Source organism: Nannobrachium achirus (assembly GCF_963921795.1).
Source record: "Nannobrachium achirus genome assembly, chromosome: 4".
Classification (NCBI taxonomy): Eukaryota; Metazoa; Chordata; class Actinopteri; order Myctophiformes; family Myctophidae; genus Nannobrachium; species Nannobrachium achirus.
This window is the reverse complement of record NC_137813.1, coordinates 70,979,201-70,998,445: the sequence shown is the minus strand read 5'-3', so window position 1 is coordinate 70,998,445 and position 19,245 is coordinate 70,979,201. Positions and strand designations below refer to the sequence as shown.

At 41.4% G+C, this 19,245-nt stretch overlaps 1 protein-coding gene across 1 annotated transcript in view; it reads right to left on the bottom strand.

Moving 5' to 3' along the window:
* Window positions 1-8,026, bottom strand: part of ppl (periplakin) — an 89,285-nt gene extending 81,259 nt beyond the window's left edge. The window contains exon 1 of the mRNA XM_080724163.1: window positions 7,909-8,026. Within this exon, the coding sequence (XP_080580289.1) occupies window positions 7,909-7,961 (53 nt within the window). The 5' untranslated portion in view covers window positions 7,962-8,026. The remainder of the gene's footprint in view (window positions 1-7,908) is intronic.
* Between the last annotated feature and the right edge of the window lie 11,219 nt (window positions 8,027-19,245).

Below are 19,245 nucleotides of genomic sequence, written 5' to 3'. Positions count from 1 at the left end.
CGTTGTCGGGTGGAAACCTTGTGTGTCCAAAACCGTTCGTTTTGTATTTATCATCTATAAAATGTACTAAACTAGTGAAAACAGCCGATCTACAAGCACAGATCGGCTGTTTTCACTAGTTTTGTGCAACAGTCTTGTATGATGAAGCAGGGCCTTGCTTTTACCAAAAGACGTACACATTTGAAACTTGGAGATACAAGGTTTCTGCATGACAGTGACGATATTTTAGTGATTATGTTGCGAGGAAAACATTGAGATAACAGCCATTTTGGTTAGAACTGACTGAAAATAACTTTGTACTTCAACTTTAAAATGTTACTAAATAATATTTTTTCAAGTGTCCAAATAAATTCCAAATATTATCAAATTATCTCGCGGCACCCCTGGACTGCCGTCACAGCCCCCCAGGGTGCCCCGTCACCCACTTTGAAAACCCCTGCTATAAGGGTCCATTTGGTTTCCGAACTATCAATCATTTAGCTGGGGACCCCCTGGAACCAGCTCAAGGGCCACTGGGGGTCCCTGGACCACACTTTGAGAAACACGGTTCTAGGCATCTACGAGGCAAACTAAATGTTCCAGCTGGGATATGAATTTCATCCAAAGAACCCAGTTATCCAGCTTTTAGGCCTAGAATTATTGAATGCTTTAACCAGTGAAAAATAAGTGCCGCGCTGCGAGCTTGTAGATCTGCTATTTTCTTTAAAGTCGTGAAAATGCGTGCAAATCTTTGAATATATGTATTTTCAAAACGAACGTTTGGAACTCACATTTTGCTTCTGGGTGGTCCCTGGAACTAAATATTTTGAGATGGGGGTCCGTGGCCAAATAAATATCATTTTGGGGGTCCTTCACATGAAAAGGTTTGAGAACCACTGACATAGTAGTCTCTCAAGAACAGACTAACTGAGCTCCAGTTAAGTGAAAAGGACCTTTTCTTTGACGATGGCTGGCCAGATTGCTGACATGGAAACATAGGTTTTTCAAAAAACCTTAGATGGATTCAAAAGACACTTATAGAATCGGGTCAAAATTATAATTTTCACGATTTTTCAAAAATAGCAGAGCTTGTATATCTGCTATTTTTCAATAGTTAAAGCATAACATAATGATACACAATAATGTGTACCCGTTCTAAATGGGTTAAATGTTATAGAGTTCCAGTGTCAATAGTGCGTGCCCACTTTTTTTTGTTTTTTTGTGTCATTACTACCAGTTTCACTTGTTTATCCTGTATCCTGTGTGTTCTCGCACCTGATTGGAGGAAATCGGTATCCCTTCCTGACCTGAAAATGTGTTTCCAGTTTACTAAAAGCGCTGGAGAGACAGGGAGACTCCTGTTACTGAACAAACACAGCAATGATTACTATCAGAATGCAGAGCGGTTTAACACTTATTTGAGCAAAAACATCACTTTCACACGACACCACTTTATAGCTCCATTTGGAAAGTCATGTCTTACAAACCAAGTGGCTAAACTGCATGCAAAGAGCAATACGCAGTAGTGTATCCATTTGAACTAGGGTCCGCTTGGTTACATTGTGTACACTCCCTTCAGAGTTCAATTTGACCCTGGGTTGGTGTACTAGGGAGTGGCGAGGCGATAGGTATGTGTAGGGAGAGGTTCATTATCTTAGTGAGGACAGCGGAACTTATCAAACCAGTTGTGACCTCCCTCTCTCTCTCTCTCTCTCTCTCTCTCTCTCTCTCTCTCTCTCTCTCTCTCTCTCTCTCTCTCTCTCTCTCTCTCTCTCTCTCTCCTTCACCTGACAGCATATCTGACATGCTGCCACACCCTCCTGAAGAAAGTTAAAGGACGCCGTTTTTACGAACACACACTGGGTGAAAAGAGAGATTATCTGACATATACTGGTAGAGTATATGACAGTTTATTTACAGGTATACTGGGCATATACAGACATTATTGGGTATATACTTTTTGAGGGATATTCTGGCATATTCCTCTGTATTCAGTGATAATAGGTGATATACTGCCCCCAGCTAGACAAAGGCACACCAGGGGGTCTGGTTCATTCCTTTGACCTACAAATTGACTATTTGTTTAAAGAAAGGGGAGGAGGGCAAACAGCCCCCCTCCCAAAAAGACACATTTTAGTTTGCCTTGTATATCCCAAGTATAAAGTATACGGCTTAATTTGCCTTAACTCACATTTTCAATTAATTACAATGTTGTAAAAAGTAGAAACTTGCAATCTCATGTACTATAATGACATTCAATGATGACTAATTAGAAACAGTTGTATGTTTACAGTTTACAGTTTACAGTTTAGGCATTTAGCAGACGCTTTTAATCCAAAGCGACTTACAATAAGCAGATAAAAAACATCACAATAATAAACATGATACAATACGTCTTTATTTTTGAACATAAGAGATACAGTATAGTATTGTACAGTATTGTATAGTACAGGAATGGCATGCAAATTGACTGGAACCTCATTTGGTCTAAGTCAGGGGTCTTCAACGTTCTTCGCGCCTATAAATGCCTTCGAAGCGTCCCTGTTGCGTTATTTAACCACTTGAACCGTCAATACTTAATAAATTTGACCTTATACTCTGTACTTAGTTTGTTCTTTTTCCCCTCTACAACACACCTCTTTGCTGAAAATAGCCGATCTACAAGCTCACAATGTGTTGCATCATGACGCATTGTGAGCTTGTAGATCGGCTATTTATTTCAAAGTCTACTGTACATAAAACAGAAGCTGTTTCTGATCTGGGTTCAGACAACACCAAGTACAGTAGCTCAGACCAGGCACTTCCTTTATTCTGTCTTAACCAATCACTTTCCTTATCAGTGTGAAAATGTGACCAATCAGGTTTCTTGCTACTACCTTTGAATTCAAACTGCCTGCCTGGCAGTCTGGCTCTCTGGCAGACAGTAGTAACTGCTTGCTGAAGAAGACAGAGAGGAGAAGTGTTAACTGTTCGGTAAGTTGCAACAAATATAATTCTATGTAAGTAGTCTATTATATGTTAGAGACAGGTAATAGTAGAGACATGTAACCATTTCTCAAAGCATAGCAGCTAACTAAAATAGGTTTTTGTTTTGTTTTCTGCCAAATTAAGGGGGACAAACATTGTTGATTAGATTAGATTAAATTAGGTTGTATTGCTTGTTGTTCTCAACATCATATTGTCTGTATTTATCAGTGACCATTTCTTTCAAACCGTGGACTGGCCTTTTTAACTACTTTTATGGGTTTTAACCACTTAAACATTGCATTGCATGCATTGTGGGTCAATTTTTTATTGTGTCACTGCACCAAATCTCTTCAACAAAATAGCCAATCTACAAGCTCACAATGCATCACAATTGTTGTGAGCCTCTGCAATTTTTTGACAAATGTCAGCCTATACCATTGTACTATACCATTGTTTGTAAGACCTTTGTGTTCCTGTAATAATTCTAATTTAACAAATTGTTTAATTGCTATTATTTTTATAGTTGTGAGACACTGGCATGAGAGACAGACTTAAGCTCTTTTAGACAGTTAGCAGATAGTGACCGTCCCCTTTGTCACTGTAAATGTAAATGACCACTGCTAGGTGGGGGTGGGGTGACTTTACTGGGCCAGTCAACTAACATGGTTCTCATTAACAGTGTCTGTCTGTTCTCCATATGACCTGTATGTGTCCACCAAATGCGAGGAGGCCTTTATGCTTAACTAACTTTGTGAATCATTCTCTTTGTTATAGGAATCTGTAAGACGTTTGCACAACTCGGAAAACAACAAACACAAACTATCCCCACAAGAAAGGTAACTATTTGTTCTTTGTTGTTCTTTGCTGTATCACTGTGTATTTAAACCAATTAAATAATATCACATATTGTAGTAAAAAGACACATTAGCTAGGTACATAGGATATTTGAATTGGGTGATAACACCTTTGAACTGGTTTAAATAGATTGTGTTTGTAGATAAACAACAAAATAAATCCTAATTGCATTTTCCTTGTATTTTAAGCTGCCTGCAGGACCCATTTTGAGTCTTTGAAAAGGAGCCATCGACTGGACCAGCCAGAAAATGCTCTCCGCAAAAAGAAATTGACTATGTCAATGAAGCACCGACAGAGAAAGACCAGGGTGAGTTTGGAACTGTTTGTTTTTTGCTGTTGTTATTATGTTTTACATGTTGTATCAATGTAATAATGGTAATTAAATACATACAATTAATTGCTATTCTATGTTTTACAGTTGCTGACCCCCAGGATTGCATATCTGGAGAGAGATGAAGAAAGAGCTGTGTGGTCGCATGCATGCTGGGAGCTGATGTCAGACGAGTAGGATGCTGAAGGTTGATGGGCGCGCGGTGTGGATCGTCTCACCTCCTCCGGAAAGAGATGCTCAACTCTCCGCTCTCTGCAACGTGCTCCAGGAGAGGAAAAAGAGCGACCCGCGGTGGCTTCATCAACACCACCGCATGCACCAAGACGCACTGGGAGAGCACCGCCCATTCATGGCTCTCTTAAACAGTACCATGACTTAAATGGTTATGTTGTCCAGTTTGGACGGAGAGGAAATGGGGACACTGTTCAGCCAGCGATACACTGCACAGAACTGCTCATTTTTGTAATTATTGTCCCCTTTGTGGGAGCAGAATTGTTGTCAGTCGCTGTTACATTTTCATTTCGAAATTGAACTTTTTTTACGCCACCATTTTACAATTTCTTCCCTTTTTTTTACAATTTGTTGTTTCTTCTACAAATGTTTTCTGAATGCTGCATACTGTGAAGTTGAATATTTAATCTGTTGCTCATAGAACACACTGTGAAGATGTTTACAAAAGTTAAGTACAGTAGCCTACAGTACAGTAGCAACTACTGGAAAAATATGCTGTTGGCGTATAGAATATGTCAAACCTTTTGCACATGTACATCTGAGGATGCTCTTTTCTTTTCCTGTTGCTCTTTTGCCTTTTGCACTCCTTTATTTTTTACGTCTTACTACTATTTACTATTTACACCTTTTTAGATTATTATTATTTTTAGATGTGGTTTGCTGTTATTATTTTGTTTTTTGATATACATGCGTTTTCATGTCAAGGATCCCCACAATTGTAATTGAAAACTGACACCATGTATGCACCATTTAAATATTTTGTAACGTTATGCTTTTCTGTTGTGTTTCTCTCAATAAAAACAATTTACCTGACTGATGCCTATTCGTTCATAAATTAATTCTATGTGACACAGTGCAACACATTTTGAGCTTGTAGATCTGCTATTTTGCTATTTATTTTTAATTGGAATACTGAATAATGATTAACTAGAATATCACTTTGAGCTTGTAGATCTGCTATTTTGCTATTTAAAAAAAATGGAATACTGAATAATGATTAACTAGAATATAAATATACAATAATATACAACATATATAATATATAATGGACCCACTGTGGAAGGAGGGTCCACGAATACCCCCCCCCATAACCCCCCCCCGCCCAGTGTGGAGAGGTGGGGGGGGGGGCCCCCACACACACACACACAGATCACAGCCAATCACAGCTGGCTCAGTGCACATGCTCAATGAAAATTCAGGTAGAGGGAGGGGGAAAAAATCCCTCCCACCAGTGAGAAATCCTGGGACTTCTGAGGTGTGATTTCTGACAGCAGCCACAGCAGGGGTTCACGAATACTTAAGTAGTGGTACAAAACGGCTATATACCGAACTGAATACTCCTGATTATCTGGCTGATTACCTCATGTTTATGCCGATTTATTTACTGAATATACTGTCATAGAATGTAGTATACCGGTCCGATAATCTATCTTTTCACCCTGTGACAGCTGTCTCTTTAATGCAAGATAATGCTGGTTCTCTTACAATCCATGCAGAAGCCGGCCCAAATGGACCCTTTACTGGTCTGTAACACTGAGAGCGTGCACATGGGTCCATTTGGTTCCATTTGTTGATATATTCAATTTGAGTGTTAAATAAGCTTATGTGGATTTTAAGTTTACCTCTTTCTCTGGACGGCCAATCTACACTGTAAAATCCGCAGTGTTGATGTAACCCATAAGGGTCCATTTGGTTCCATGTTTACACTGTCAGAGTGTGTACACTATCAGAGTTACACTGTCAGAGTTACAATGCCAGAGTTACAGACCTGTAAGTGTCCATTTGGCTCCATTTGTACCCTCTCAGAGTTCCCGATCAATAAGGTTCTATTTGGACCCCTGGTGGTTCCCGCAGACCTAACATTGAGACCCAGTGATCATGATAATGTGTGTAAACTGTAGGCCTATATATATCTCTGTCACACAAGGTTGTGTGTCTATGTGTACTGTATGTAGGTGAGGTTAAGTGGGTCAATGGCTAATTGTCAATTAGTACAGGTGGAAAGTAAGGAAGTAACTGCCATACTAATCAGGGGTTGACACTAAGGTCTCAGAGGCACTTGCCCGTCGGGCAAGTACAGGTCATGTTCTACTTGCCCAAAAAGTTAATCGAATCGTGAGAAGTGTATTTTCTGGGCTATTCCACTGCATGTATTTGACAGCTTTAGTTGCTAGTCATTTGAAACAAGTGGATAACATAACACGTTTTTAAAACACAGTGTTAATTATATAATGGTGTAATTTAACAATACTAATACTCTCACTCACTCACTCACTCACTCTCTTTCTCTCTCTCTCTCTCTCTCACACACACACACACACGCACACACGCACACACACACACACACACACACACACACACACACACACACACACACACACACACACACACACACACACACACACACACACACACACCACAGATGCTTGAGTCGTAATAATGATGTCATATAGCCTAGTAATATATCAGTCATGGGGTCCAAGTAATTACTTTAATACTTTTAGGCCTACGCAATGTTGCTACACTTTTATGCCACTTTTATGCCTTTTCAGGCTTGCACTCTCAAGTAAACTTTACTCCTTTCACCTGCTAATGAGCAGTAGTGGACATTAACAAACCAACATTAAATATTTGTTTTAAAACAATTGCTACCAGCCAACACCCAAGAAGACTACAAATCTCACCGCAGCAACTTTCACTTGTTGTAGCCTACTTGAGTCATATTTAACCAGGAGTTTGACTCAAAATTAAGCCACACAGGGCAGAACAGCTGTCACCTGGAGCCTTAGCCACGGATCCAAGTCCAAGATATACATGACGGCTCCCGTCATGGATGTACTTCAGCTTAATGTTGAAACTTTCTCCCCCTTTGCCCCGTACATGTACATAAACGTTTACATTCCAAATATAAAGTGCTTAACCCATGGCGACAGATGTTACAATTATGTACGGTGCCTCGAACGTACCCGTATGTTCTGTATTGTTCTATAAAAAGCATTTTATATCCAATTGGTGGCTATGTTTTCTCATAGAGTTATAAGGTTATCAGCATGCAATGCACCTCCCAACCGATAGGGTCGCGTAGTAGATAGCGTAGAGAAAATATGGCGTAAATGGCCACCGATCAAATAAAAATACCTTGTATTGAATAATACCGAAAATACGGGTAGTTCTTAGAATCCGTAAGTAGTTGTAACATCCGTGGCCATGGGTTAAGCAGTTTATTTTGAAATCTGATTGTTTATTTAGATATACGGGCCAAAAAAGGGGAAAAGTGCAAACACTATGTCGATGTTCATCCATGACTGCCAGTCATGTACCTGTATAACTTACGTTAGTTGTAGACGGACCCTTACAAGTCTACAACTCTGAGATTGTACAAATGGAACCAAATGGACCCGTTGGACCCTAACGGGTCCATTTGGTTCCATTTGTAGTTTTGTACACTCTCAGAGTTAAGGGGAGCTCTTGAAACGCCACAGCTTGAGTGATCACGCACTGCACAGCGTTAACTTATAAATAACGTAATAAAACGAGAGACTCACGCAGGTTTGGGTTGCGTGATGGACACGCTGGTCTTGGTCTTCTTCTTGAACATGGTGGTGAGATGTCAGTCAGCTGCGTGTGTGCGTGCTTGATCCACCTGTCAGCGGCTTCTTTTTTCTTTTTCCCCTCTTTTTTACAGTGAAGTCCCCCCGCAAAAAGAATTATCCAGCCAAAGAGAAACCAGCAGCGATCTGTCTCTGTGTGTGTCCTGAATGACTGCAACCCAATGCCTGCCCTGCCTGTCCCACACACAATAACACGCGCACGCACTCTCACTGTCAACGCCCACCGCGCACACCCACACACACACACACACAGCCACGAAATGCACACGCAAAGGCAGAGTTATCACTTGAAGTTATTATCTCCCACACGTCGTAGTGTGGGACATTGGTGGCCTCGCCTACCTGTCACCTACTGCTCACTGTGTGGCCTGTCACAGCTAGTGGGGGCGGGGCAGCAGTGTTGGGGAAGTTACTTTGAAAGCGTAAAACTCACCATGGCAGTAACTTGATCAAGTTAAAGTTCTACCCCTGGGGAAATATAACTTATAAAGTTTCAACTTCAAGTTACATCGAAAAAGTAACTTGAGTAACTTGAGTTACTTTTCTTTTCAACGTTAAATTCAGAATGTACATTTGTATGTTTTATTTAAAAAAGATTGACATTTTCTTTAGTAAACATCTGTGTTCCTAAAATAAAGTAAAAAAAACACAAGAAAATTATGATCTGTTGAAGACATTTGATCGTCAATCTTAACAAAACTTAATTGTAAAATTATAACTTCAATTGTTCTTGTAACTTGTAACTTGAGCCAAAAATGACCTATCTCAGTTACTTGACGAGTTACAGAAATATGAATGTAACTCAGTTACCACCAGCAAGTTACAGCAAAATGTAACTTAGATACGTAACTCAGTGCATGTAACTTCCCCATCACTGCAAGTACTGTACTGTACAATTTTTAGGTATTTCTTTACTTGAGTATTTCCAATTTCCTTACTTTCCACTATCTCAGAGGCAAATGTAATATGTTTACTCCCCTACAATTATTTGAAAACTTTAGTTACTAATTTACTTTGTAGATTTTGATTATTTCTATGAAACATACATTAACCACTTCATTCCTATATGGGTGTGCCAACGGTGACGCAATTGTAGTCCTAGAGCGGCCATATTTTGGGTCAAACACAGTTGTTTCAATTGTTTGATTGGCATAGAACTAATGATCTACTCCAATCAGAACACCTGTGTAAGGCTGTGTTTGACCCAAAATATGGCCACTCTAGGACTACAATTCACCCTTTGTCAAGTCCCGCCCGTTGTCCCGCCCCTCTTCACACCCATTGGTTGCTATGTCTCGGTGGGACATTCGGTGGGACACTCCATCCACTACCATTGTAATTCAGTTGCTTCGTATTGTTAGTCTGTGTATTCAATTCTCATTTCAAACTTGGTTTCAATAAAATGGAGCTGCTCAGTGGCAGTATAGTGACTCAGAATGTTTTTAAATTATGTTATTCCTCCAAAAATTATGTTTTAGCAAATTCAACATAAAAAAGGCGGAACCAGGGCGGGACAAGGCAGATATAGCCTTCTGGTTGGCCAGTCAGGGACCAACCAGAAGGCTAACAAAGGGTGAATTGGCACACCCTATCCACCTGTTTCCTCGAGAATTTACTGTAGCATTATTTGTGGGACACTTCCGGTTAACAGCAGACATACAAGCTCACGTCGCGTCGCAGATGCAACCGTTGTGAGCTTGTAGATCACTCTCGGCTGCGGCGCCGGAAGCTGCCTGCACATTCATGCGCAATGCATGATGGGATGTTGGAAAGTTGTGGATACAGTTCGACTATTTGAAATCTACAAGCTCACAATAATGTGTAGCCATTGTGACTTTGTAGATCTGCTATTTTCAAAAGATTATACACTTGAAAACTTGAAATGGGACATTCTGCATCATGAGTAGGCCAACTATAGTAGCTCTTTAAGTTGCCTGCATGTTGATGCCAATACTTTTGTACTTGGGACTTTTACTTATAAGAGTATTTCTACATTGCAGTATCGATACGTTTACTAAGTAAAACATTTGAGTACTTTTTCCACCACACCTGTCACAGTGGGGGCGGGGCAGTCCCCATTTTTTATTCATTGAACTTATGCAAGTTCACAATTGTCTGAAAATGTCATAGGCTACAAGCTCACAAATGTCACAATTCTCTGAAATTATAGGCCTACAAACTCATAGTGCTTGTATCTGGTATCAATAGCCTACAAAATACACCAATAACATAACACTGTAAAACAAACTTAATAGCCTAAAATGTGTCCTACATCTGTCTACATTTAAAGAACACGAAAAAAGTGAAAACTTTGCAATAAATGCAAATGATTGTAATTCAACCAAAACTGGACGCATTTGCCTGAGCACGTGGAGGAATGTGTCCTGGTCATATATTCATGTGTGTTGAGTTGAGTGTGTGTGTCTGCATATCAAGGACACTCCCTTCTACTGTATCAGTGTGCACCGTGTGTGTGTGTGCGTGTGCGCGCGCGTGTGTGTGTGGGTGTGTTCACTGGCTGAGCTTGTTGAACCTGTCAAGAGAGAGAGAGACGGCCAGAGGGTGTGTGCTTGTGTGTGCGCGCGCGTGCGTGTGTGTGCGTGTGCGTGTGCGTGCGCGCGTGTGTGTGTGTGTGTGTGTGTGTGTGTGTGTGTGTGTGTGTGGGGGGGTGAGTGAGTGTCTGGTGGTGCTTGGGTGGGGGTGGGTGGGTGTGGGGGTTCCCCTCCCACTCAGGGTGGGTGGGGGCATGCAGCAGGAGGATGGTCTGGTAGTAGCTGTGTGTGTGTGGAGTTCAGAGCTGTCTGCTTGTGTGTCAGCACGTGCGCGTGTGTGTTTGTTTAGGTTTGGGCTGTCATTTCACAACATTCAATCATTCAACAGCACCCACAGCACCTCATTATCACTCCAGTCTTCTATTGATTTATCGCCTTTATTTTCATGCGGAAATATTTTTATTACTTGTGAGCTGAACCTTTTCTCTGAACCTTGGGCCAATTCATGACACTAGAGCAGTGGTTCTCAAAGGGGCTAAATCAGCTAAATGAATGATCTAAACCAGGGGTTTTCAAAGTGGGTGACGGGGCACCCTGGGGTGCCGTGATGGCAGGGGTGCCGCGAGATCATTTGACAATATTTGGAATTCATTTGGACACTTGAAAAAATATTTAGTATCATTTTAATCTTGAAGTACAACGTTATTTTCAGTCAGTTCTAACCAATATGGCTATTATCTCAACGTTTTCCTCGCAACATAATCACTAAAATATTGTCACTGTCGGGCAGAAAGTTTCAAATGTGTACGTCTTTTGGTAAAGCAAAGCCCTGCTTCATCATACAAGACTGTCGCACAAAACTAGTGAAAACAGCCGATCTACAAGCACACAACGCCTCGTGAGGCGTTGTGTGCTTGTAGATCTGCTGTTTTCACTAGTTTAGTATACATTTCATAGATGATGAATACAAAACGAATGGTTTTGGACATACAAGGTTTCCACGGATTAAAACAAATATTCATGGGGTAACCTGAGACAAATGCGTTTGGGAACCCCTGATCTAAACCACACATGGGCAACATAAGGCCCGGGGGCCGGACCCGGCCCTTTGACCATCTCAATCTGTTCTTATTTATAATCCGTTCTTATTTATAACATAATCTAATGTATTTTTATCAGTGACCTATGGAGTGGTGCATGTCAGATAAGATACAGTATAAATATATATAAATGTATAGGCTAATTTAAAAGATGATATGGCATTGACACAGATTCTTTTATGTTACTAATAAACTACAATATCTGTCTTGTAGGCCAGAGTACAGTACAGCTGTCTAATGAAAGGACCTCATTGTAAAGTAGTCTGGCATGTCTAAATTGTCTAATTTGTGCAGTTTTAACATCATTCTTACAGTATGTGTTATGTGTTTCAAGTTTCAATTCAATTGTACAATGTGTGGCCCTTCACTTACTTCAACGTAGTCAGTAAGGCCCCCTGAAAATAAATGCTGCCCACGCCTGATCTAAACATACACATCAAAGGGGGCTTGAGCCCCTGCCCTTTTATCCGTCTGTAAATAGTGCCCTCTCCAGGAGAAAACTATGGTAAACTATGGTGAAAGAAATTAAAATGCCCCTCTTTCCATGCCATACCTGAAGGCAGCGTTCAAGAGAATTGTCTTGTCCAAACTCTCCTGAACTTGAATGCAGCGTCTTATGTTGAAAGAATTGCCCTCTCTGTTTAGAAATCAATATGCCGTACGCCACATCTCCAGCATTGACTTGATTCAATGTGGTATCAAGCACCGAAAATAGCCGACCTCCAAGCTCACAACGCGTCGCCTTTTCCAACGGCAAAGAACCGGTTCTGGTTCTTCCTCCCGCCTATGGGATGAACCAGAGGTGTGCTTTTCCACCAAGAACCAGAGTTGGTTCCGAACCGTAAAAGTTGGTTCGGAACTGGAACCACAAAATCCTAGGTTTTTGTGGTTCCAGAGCCAAATCCTTGGCTCTGGTTCAATCTGGTGGAAAGGCAAGCTGGTTCGCAAGTGGCACTGGTTCTGGAACCGGTTCTTTGCCGGTGGAAAAGGCCCCGTTGTGAGCTTGGATGTTGGCTATTTGCAATATTTTCACAAAAAGGCCCTTTTAGAAATGTCAGCTCGTCCCACTAGAGATAATACTTCCCATTGAACTCGCGGGAAGGGCTACAGGGGGTCGGCCGCCCCCCGCTTGCAGTATGTTCAAAGCAGTTGTGCTCAAAAGTAAAACCATTCGTCATTAGTCTCCGTTCCGTGACGGTGTCGCGCTCACAGAACGGCTGAGACCTCCAAGTCCAAGCTCACATCGCATCCGCAACGAGCTGTGATGAGCTTTTACTCTATATCAGCTGTTATCGTGCGCAATGCAGCTGAGGGGGTGAACGTGAAGTAGCCTACAGTACAGAAGGAGTGAATGCATTCTCCGCCAGCGGCACCGGAAAATGCATTCGCTGTCCCTCCTACAATATGTGGAGTGGAGTGGAGCGTTGCTTCCGGCACCGTTGGGCCGTTCACAGCGAAATTGTGCACATAATACTCCACGGCAGAACCTCTGCCCTGGGTTTCTAAGGTCGGCCTGACAGTAGGCCTACTCCTACAGATTTTGTCCAAACACCAGGCAAATCGGTCTCTATAGTCATTAAATTAAACAGATCTTTCATATTCCATCCTGATCGGCTTGAGATTGACATCTAGAGTTTGCAGGAGTGGCCAGTTTTGAACAAAATGCCGCAAATCATGTGCAGTGAAACTTTGCCCGCACAGTCGCACACTCGCAGTGCGTTGACGAACAATGTCAGTCTTTTAACATTGCCCTATTATCGCCCTGGCTCCACAGTACCTCTCAGGCCTCCTCCATAAACCTACTCTGTCACGGAACCTGCGGTGCACAGACTTGCACCTCCTCTCTGTCCCCGATACAAAGAAGCTAACCTTGGGGGACAGAGCCTTCAGTGTAGAAGCCCCCACCCAGTGGGACTCTCTCTCAATGGAGATTTGCCATGCTCCAACACGGGACTCTTACACCTATTCTCTCCTGGCATATAGTTGTTTGTTGTTTTGTTTTGTTTTGTTTGGTACTTTGTTGGTTGTCCATTAATTTTGATGTAAAGCATCCTTGAGTTCAAGAAAGGCACCAAAGAAATTCAAGCTATTATTATTACAGTGCATTTTGTCCAAACATAAAGCAAATCGGTACACATTATCTCTGTAGTCAAGTGATCAAGACGGATCAGTCTGATTTTTCATATTCCATCCTGATTGCAGTGTTGTTTTTGACAGTACATTTTGATTTTGTTTAAGTCATAGTCTTTTGAATAACCTTTCATTTAGTTTTAGTCATAATTTAGTCACCTGAAAAGTATTAGTTTTAGTCTAATTTTAGTCGACTTAATATCATAAGATTTTAGGCGACTACAGTTGATTTAGTCAACTGAAATGTATTTTGGCAGGCCTTGATGGCATCATAATAACTGATTTTACATTTGGTTGTGTGCTGAAAATAGCAGATCTACAAGCTCACAACGCGTCGCACTGCGACACGTTGTGAGCTTGTAGATCTGCTATTCTCAGGACGCTACACCTGAGAGCAACCAAACATAAAATGACTCTCTTCTCCCTAACATTTTAGTCTAGTTTTTTATTTTGTTTAGTCTTAGTTTTAGTCATCACAGCTTAGTTTTTATTTAGTTTTCGCCAGTGAAAAAAGAATGCGGGCGACACTAAATCAACACTGCCTGATTAGCAAGTTCTGAACATTGCGGCCCACAACAACCCAGAACCCACCTGACCTGGCGGAGACCTGTGCTCTGAGGAGCACTTTTTCTAGTTAGGTCATGTTTCCATCAAACCACGTGATGTCATCAACCTCATTACACAACACTAAAGCCTCAGCTACCGCAACACCAAACACATCATTAACCTCAATGTCCCTGCACTTCGCTTGTCGACTGTTTATTTTCTTTAACGTAATTATATTGGAAACAGCAGCCACAGGCAACAGTCGGTGTTTGTAGTAATTTTGTAATCATGTGGATACTGCTGAAATCGTCTTCATGTGTCTTTCATTCTGACTTTATCTTGGTTTCTCTGTTGTATTATTACTGTTGTCATTGTTGTAGCACAGCACCTTGCAGTGCGCCCACAATTGCATTTCTGCTACTTGTGCCATTTAAAAGTAAAAAAAAAAAAAACAATCAAAATCTACTTGAGTAAAAGTACGAAAGTACTTGGCATCAAAATGTACTTAAAGTACCAAAAGTAAAAGTACAAAATGTTTGAAAATAGCAGATCTACAAGATCACAACACTTACATTTAATTTTGTTACACAATCACTAACACCGGGTATATTTTACCTGATATAATTTATTCCATAAAAATATATATTAAAGTACAACAATATATGGCAATTTGACGTACTCTTCTTCAATATTTTGATATGAAATGTGGGCGCAATTCACCAGAACACCTGCCGGGAGACAAAAACAGGGATGGGGCAGGGAAACGATGCCCAAATTTGGAGATGAGCAGCATGCTGACATCATTGATACTAAACAGTGTTGCCACCATGGTAACAGCCGCATGCTGAAACAATGCCCAAATTTGGAGAAGAGCTGCTGACATCCACCATGCTGCTTGCTGAAGCAATGCCCAAATTTGGAGATAAGCATGCTGACATCACTGATACTAAACAGTATCGCCACCTTGGTAACATGCAGCCACATGCTGAAACAATGCCCAAATTTGGAGATGATGTCCGCCGTCTGTCTCCATGCTGACATTACTGATAATAAACAGTGTCGCCACCATGGTAACAGCCTATGCTGAAACATTTTTTTTTCGAGGTGCCAACTTGTGCTTTGTGCACAAGTAGGCCATGTATGGCCGATTGCGCCATGAGGTGCGCTCACCACTTGCATCACCACTGGCGATGCCAGTGACATCAACACTGGCATCACCAGGAATGCTGGTCCCTCAATGGATGTTAATGATGACATTGCCAGAAATGCTGGTCCCTGATTGTGACCGTCAGGTCGCAGTTACTATCAAAACCTCCACCGGCTGTCTGTCAGTCTCTCAGTAAGTCTGTCTCTCAGTCAGTCTGTCCGTCACGTCACACTTTTCCCCTACTCATATTTGCCACCGTTGGCCCGATCCATGCCAAACTTTGCACACACACTCCTTGGCTGCCAAACCACAACCCTCATTTCTCACATGGCCCTCTTCCAGCGCCACCATGAGGCTGATTCTTGCAAAACACATTTTTGGACTCTGCTCCTACAGATTTTGCCCTAAAATCACGCAAAGCGGTACACAGTATCTCTACAGTCATGTCATCAACATGCATCTGTCCCATCTAGTGCCACCATCAGCCCGATTTTTGCAAAACACATTTTTGGACACTGCTCCTACAAATTTTGCCCTAAAATTATGCAAAGTGGTACACAGTATCTCTAAAGTGATGTACCTTGCTCTTTATTGTACTCTTGTTCTGTTACTGTTACTGTTCTTGTTTTTCTTTTTTTCTTTTTCATACTTCTCTGTAACTTTGCAAATATCCTTATACTGCTGTGCTGCCTCTGGGCAACTGATATTCCCCCTTGGGATAATAAAGGTATCTATCTATCTATCTATCTATCTGCCTGCCTGCCTGCCTGCCTGCCTGCCTGTCTGTCTGTCTGTCTGTCTGTCTATCTAAAGACACACCAACTTATTCACACGGTGAAAAACCTTTCGAGTCGACGTTGCCAGAAATGCTGCTCCCGGATTGGGCTACGGGCTTAAACAAAGAAGGAAACCGACATACTTACCCAGAATATCGCAGTACTTGCGCGCTCTGCTTGCGCAAGTAGTAATAATAAGTGATGTCTATTGAGTAAAAGCACAGGGTTGAGAGGTTAGCTGGGGGGGAAGCAGTCTTGAAGGGCGAGCGGCGCTGTTGTTGAAAGGTTGGGCTTGGGATAAAGAGAGGAAAGTGGGATTTGTAAGCTTTATGTCTACAGTGCGCTAGGCCTTCACTGACCCTGTGCTGAATTCCTGCACTGATAGGGCAGCTGAGTGTCAGTACAGTTTAGTATTTGAGCTTATACATTAACAGCACTCCAACCATCTCAATGCTCTCAACAGGGACTTGGAGAGAATGTCAGGGGCAGGGGCTGACATTTTTAAAAGGGCCTTTTGGTGAAAAAAAGGGCCTTTTGGTGGCCTTTTGGTGAAAATATCGCGTCACGTCGCGTTGCGCTGCGACGCGTTGTGTTGGGAGGTCGGCTATTTTCGGTGCTTGATACCACACTGAACTAAGCATAATCAAATCAATATTGGAGATATGGCGTAAACGCATGCATTTCTTTTTTCTTTCCTTTTTTTTAGCTTTGTTTATTTGATTTTCAAATGAAGGCAATAAAGTGTTACAATAATATGAGTAGCAGCTTATTTTGTACAAACATCAAATATACAACAGTGATACAAGGATTGCATTTTACAGCATGCATTTCAACGCAGAGAGGGCAATTCGTTCAACATAAGATGCTGCATTCAAGTTCAGGAGAGTTTGGACAAGGCAATTCTCTTGAATGCTGCCTTCAGGTATGGCATGGAAAGAAGGCATATGCATTTTTTTTTACCATAGTAAAACGGAATTCATGGTCCCCCCGCCGAAAGAGATTTTTGTATCTGTTATCTGGCCCATCAGGACTCATCTGGACATGGCCTGACAGATACATCGATCCATTTATGATCATGAAGGGGACAAATGGTAAGACAGAATATATTTCCCAGCTGATTCCTCGTGACTTGCGTCAGGGCAACAAAGGGCAACAACAAGCAATTTCCCAGAATCTTTCTAGTTTACTTTGACTGCCTTTTATCCAGATTACGAATTTCATTTGACCTTTTGCCCTATCTTGACACATTTATTTTATACCTATAGATTGCCTATTTTCACTATTTCTGAAAGTCTGTGAATTTATGAAACATGACTCTTCACAGTCAACCTTTCATGTGGCATTAATAAATAAAAATAAACATTTTCCAGAGTGATAAGAGGCCTATGAACACAGGTGTGTCTCTGATTTTGACCTGACCTTTGGTGTGGCTTGGACACAAACCGTAGGCTTGTGAAAAGTCAATATTAACATTTAGATTGCACTGTTTAAACTGACAATAAAACTATTTGTTTAATTCGGACCTGCCTTATCAGAATGTTTGAACTCAGCTTAAATTAGGAATTTTTCATTGTATTTAATCATTATACACATAAACACGTCGACAGCTGAGCTCTAGGTAATTCATTTCTTAATGCACTCCCCTACCGTATGAGTTGACCAATAGACCACCCCAAACAACAATAAACAAACAAACAGATAAATGCTGTACACAATTACAAATGAAGTGGGGGCTAAAGCCACACATTAAACAGTACAGACATAAATATCAAAAGAGCAAACGAGCAAATAAAATACACAATATCATCAACAGGGACGTGCTGGCCATTGGGAAAAGTGGGACAACTCCCGAACGGCCGGTTCATTCCCAGCCAGTCTAGGCCGGCCATTAGGAAAAAAATAAAAATAAAATGTCGGCCTTCGTTCCATATTGGGGGCTGGGCGGCCAACAAAGTAAATCGCCACTGTCGGGCAGAAACCTCGTATATATCCAAGTTTCAAATTTGTACATTTTTTCGCAAAGCCAAAGCCCTACTTCATCATATAAGGCCGTTGCACAAAAGTAGTGAAAACAGCAGATCTACAAGCACACAACGCCTCGCGGTGCGAGGCGTTGTGTGCTTGTAGATCGGCTGTTTTCACTAGTTTAAATCATTTCTAAAATGATAAATACAAAACTAACGGTTTTGGACATACAAGGTTTCCACCCGACAACGATGAAATATAACTCATGTACAGTAACTGGCCCATTGGCTTGTCACTTTCATGATCTGAAATGGCAAATCTTTGAGTAGCAGCAGCGCTATAGAGAGAGACCTCTCCAACTCTTTTTCCCGGGCTGAATCAAACGTAATACTGACGATGGATAGGCTAGTAAGCCAATAACAGCAATGATAAAAATCACACCAGTGCGAAGTGAGCGGTGCTCAGTCTGCATGGTATCAAAGACCACACACGTGCATATCTCCTTGTATGAGCCATTCTGTCCGTGCCTGCAGTTATCTCCATACATGGAGTTCCGTGCTCATATGGACACTCATACTATAGAGTAACAAAGTCATGACGTGACTCGCTCATCCCCCGGTTCACAGAAGTAATTTCTCTATGGAGAATAACATTGGGTCATCTAAAAATCGTTCATATAAGCATTGTGGTCCAAAAATAGACAAACTGTCTTTGCGATATTGTCGATATTGTCTCTGTATGGTTTATGATAGTCAGTCACTCATATTTGATAACACCTGTTTCATAGCGAAAATGTAACTAATTCGGCGACAGTAACATTAGTGTTTTCTCACCATCAGTTGATTCTTTATATCCATATGAGTCAGACCGGTGAGATAATTTGTTTATGTTTGGAACACAGTTCTTATATGACATGATATGAAGAAAAAAAAAAGTCTATGGGAATTCAGAATGGGGAGAAAAAGAAGTGAACCAGGTAGGATGGGTAAATTACGTCAAACTTGTTGCTCTTTACTGTAGGAACCTATACACAAAGCTAGATGTAGAAGATAATAGAAAAAAATCACACCCAATGTGAAGTGAGCGGTGGTCGTGCTTGCAGAACGTCTTCAGAC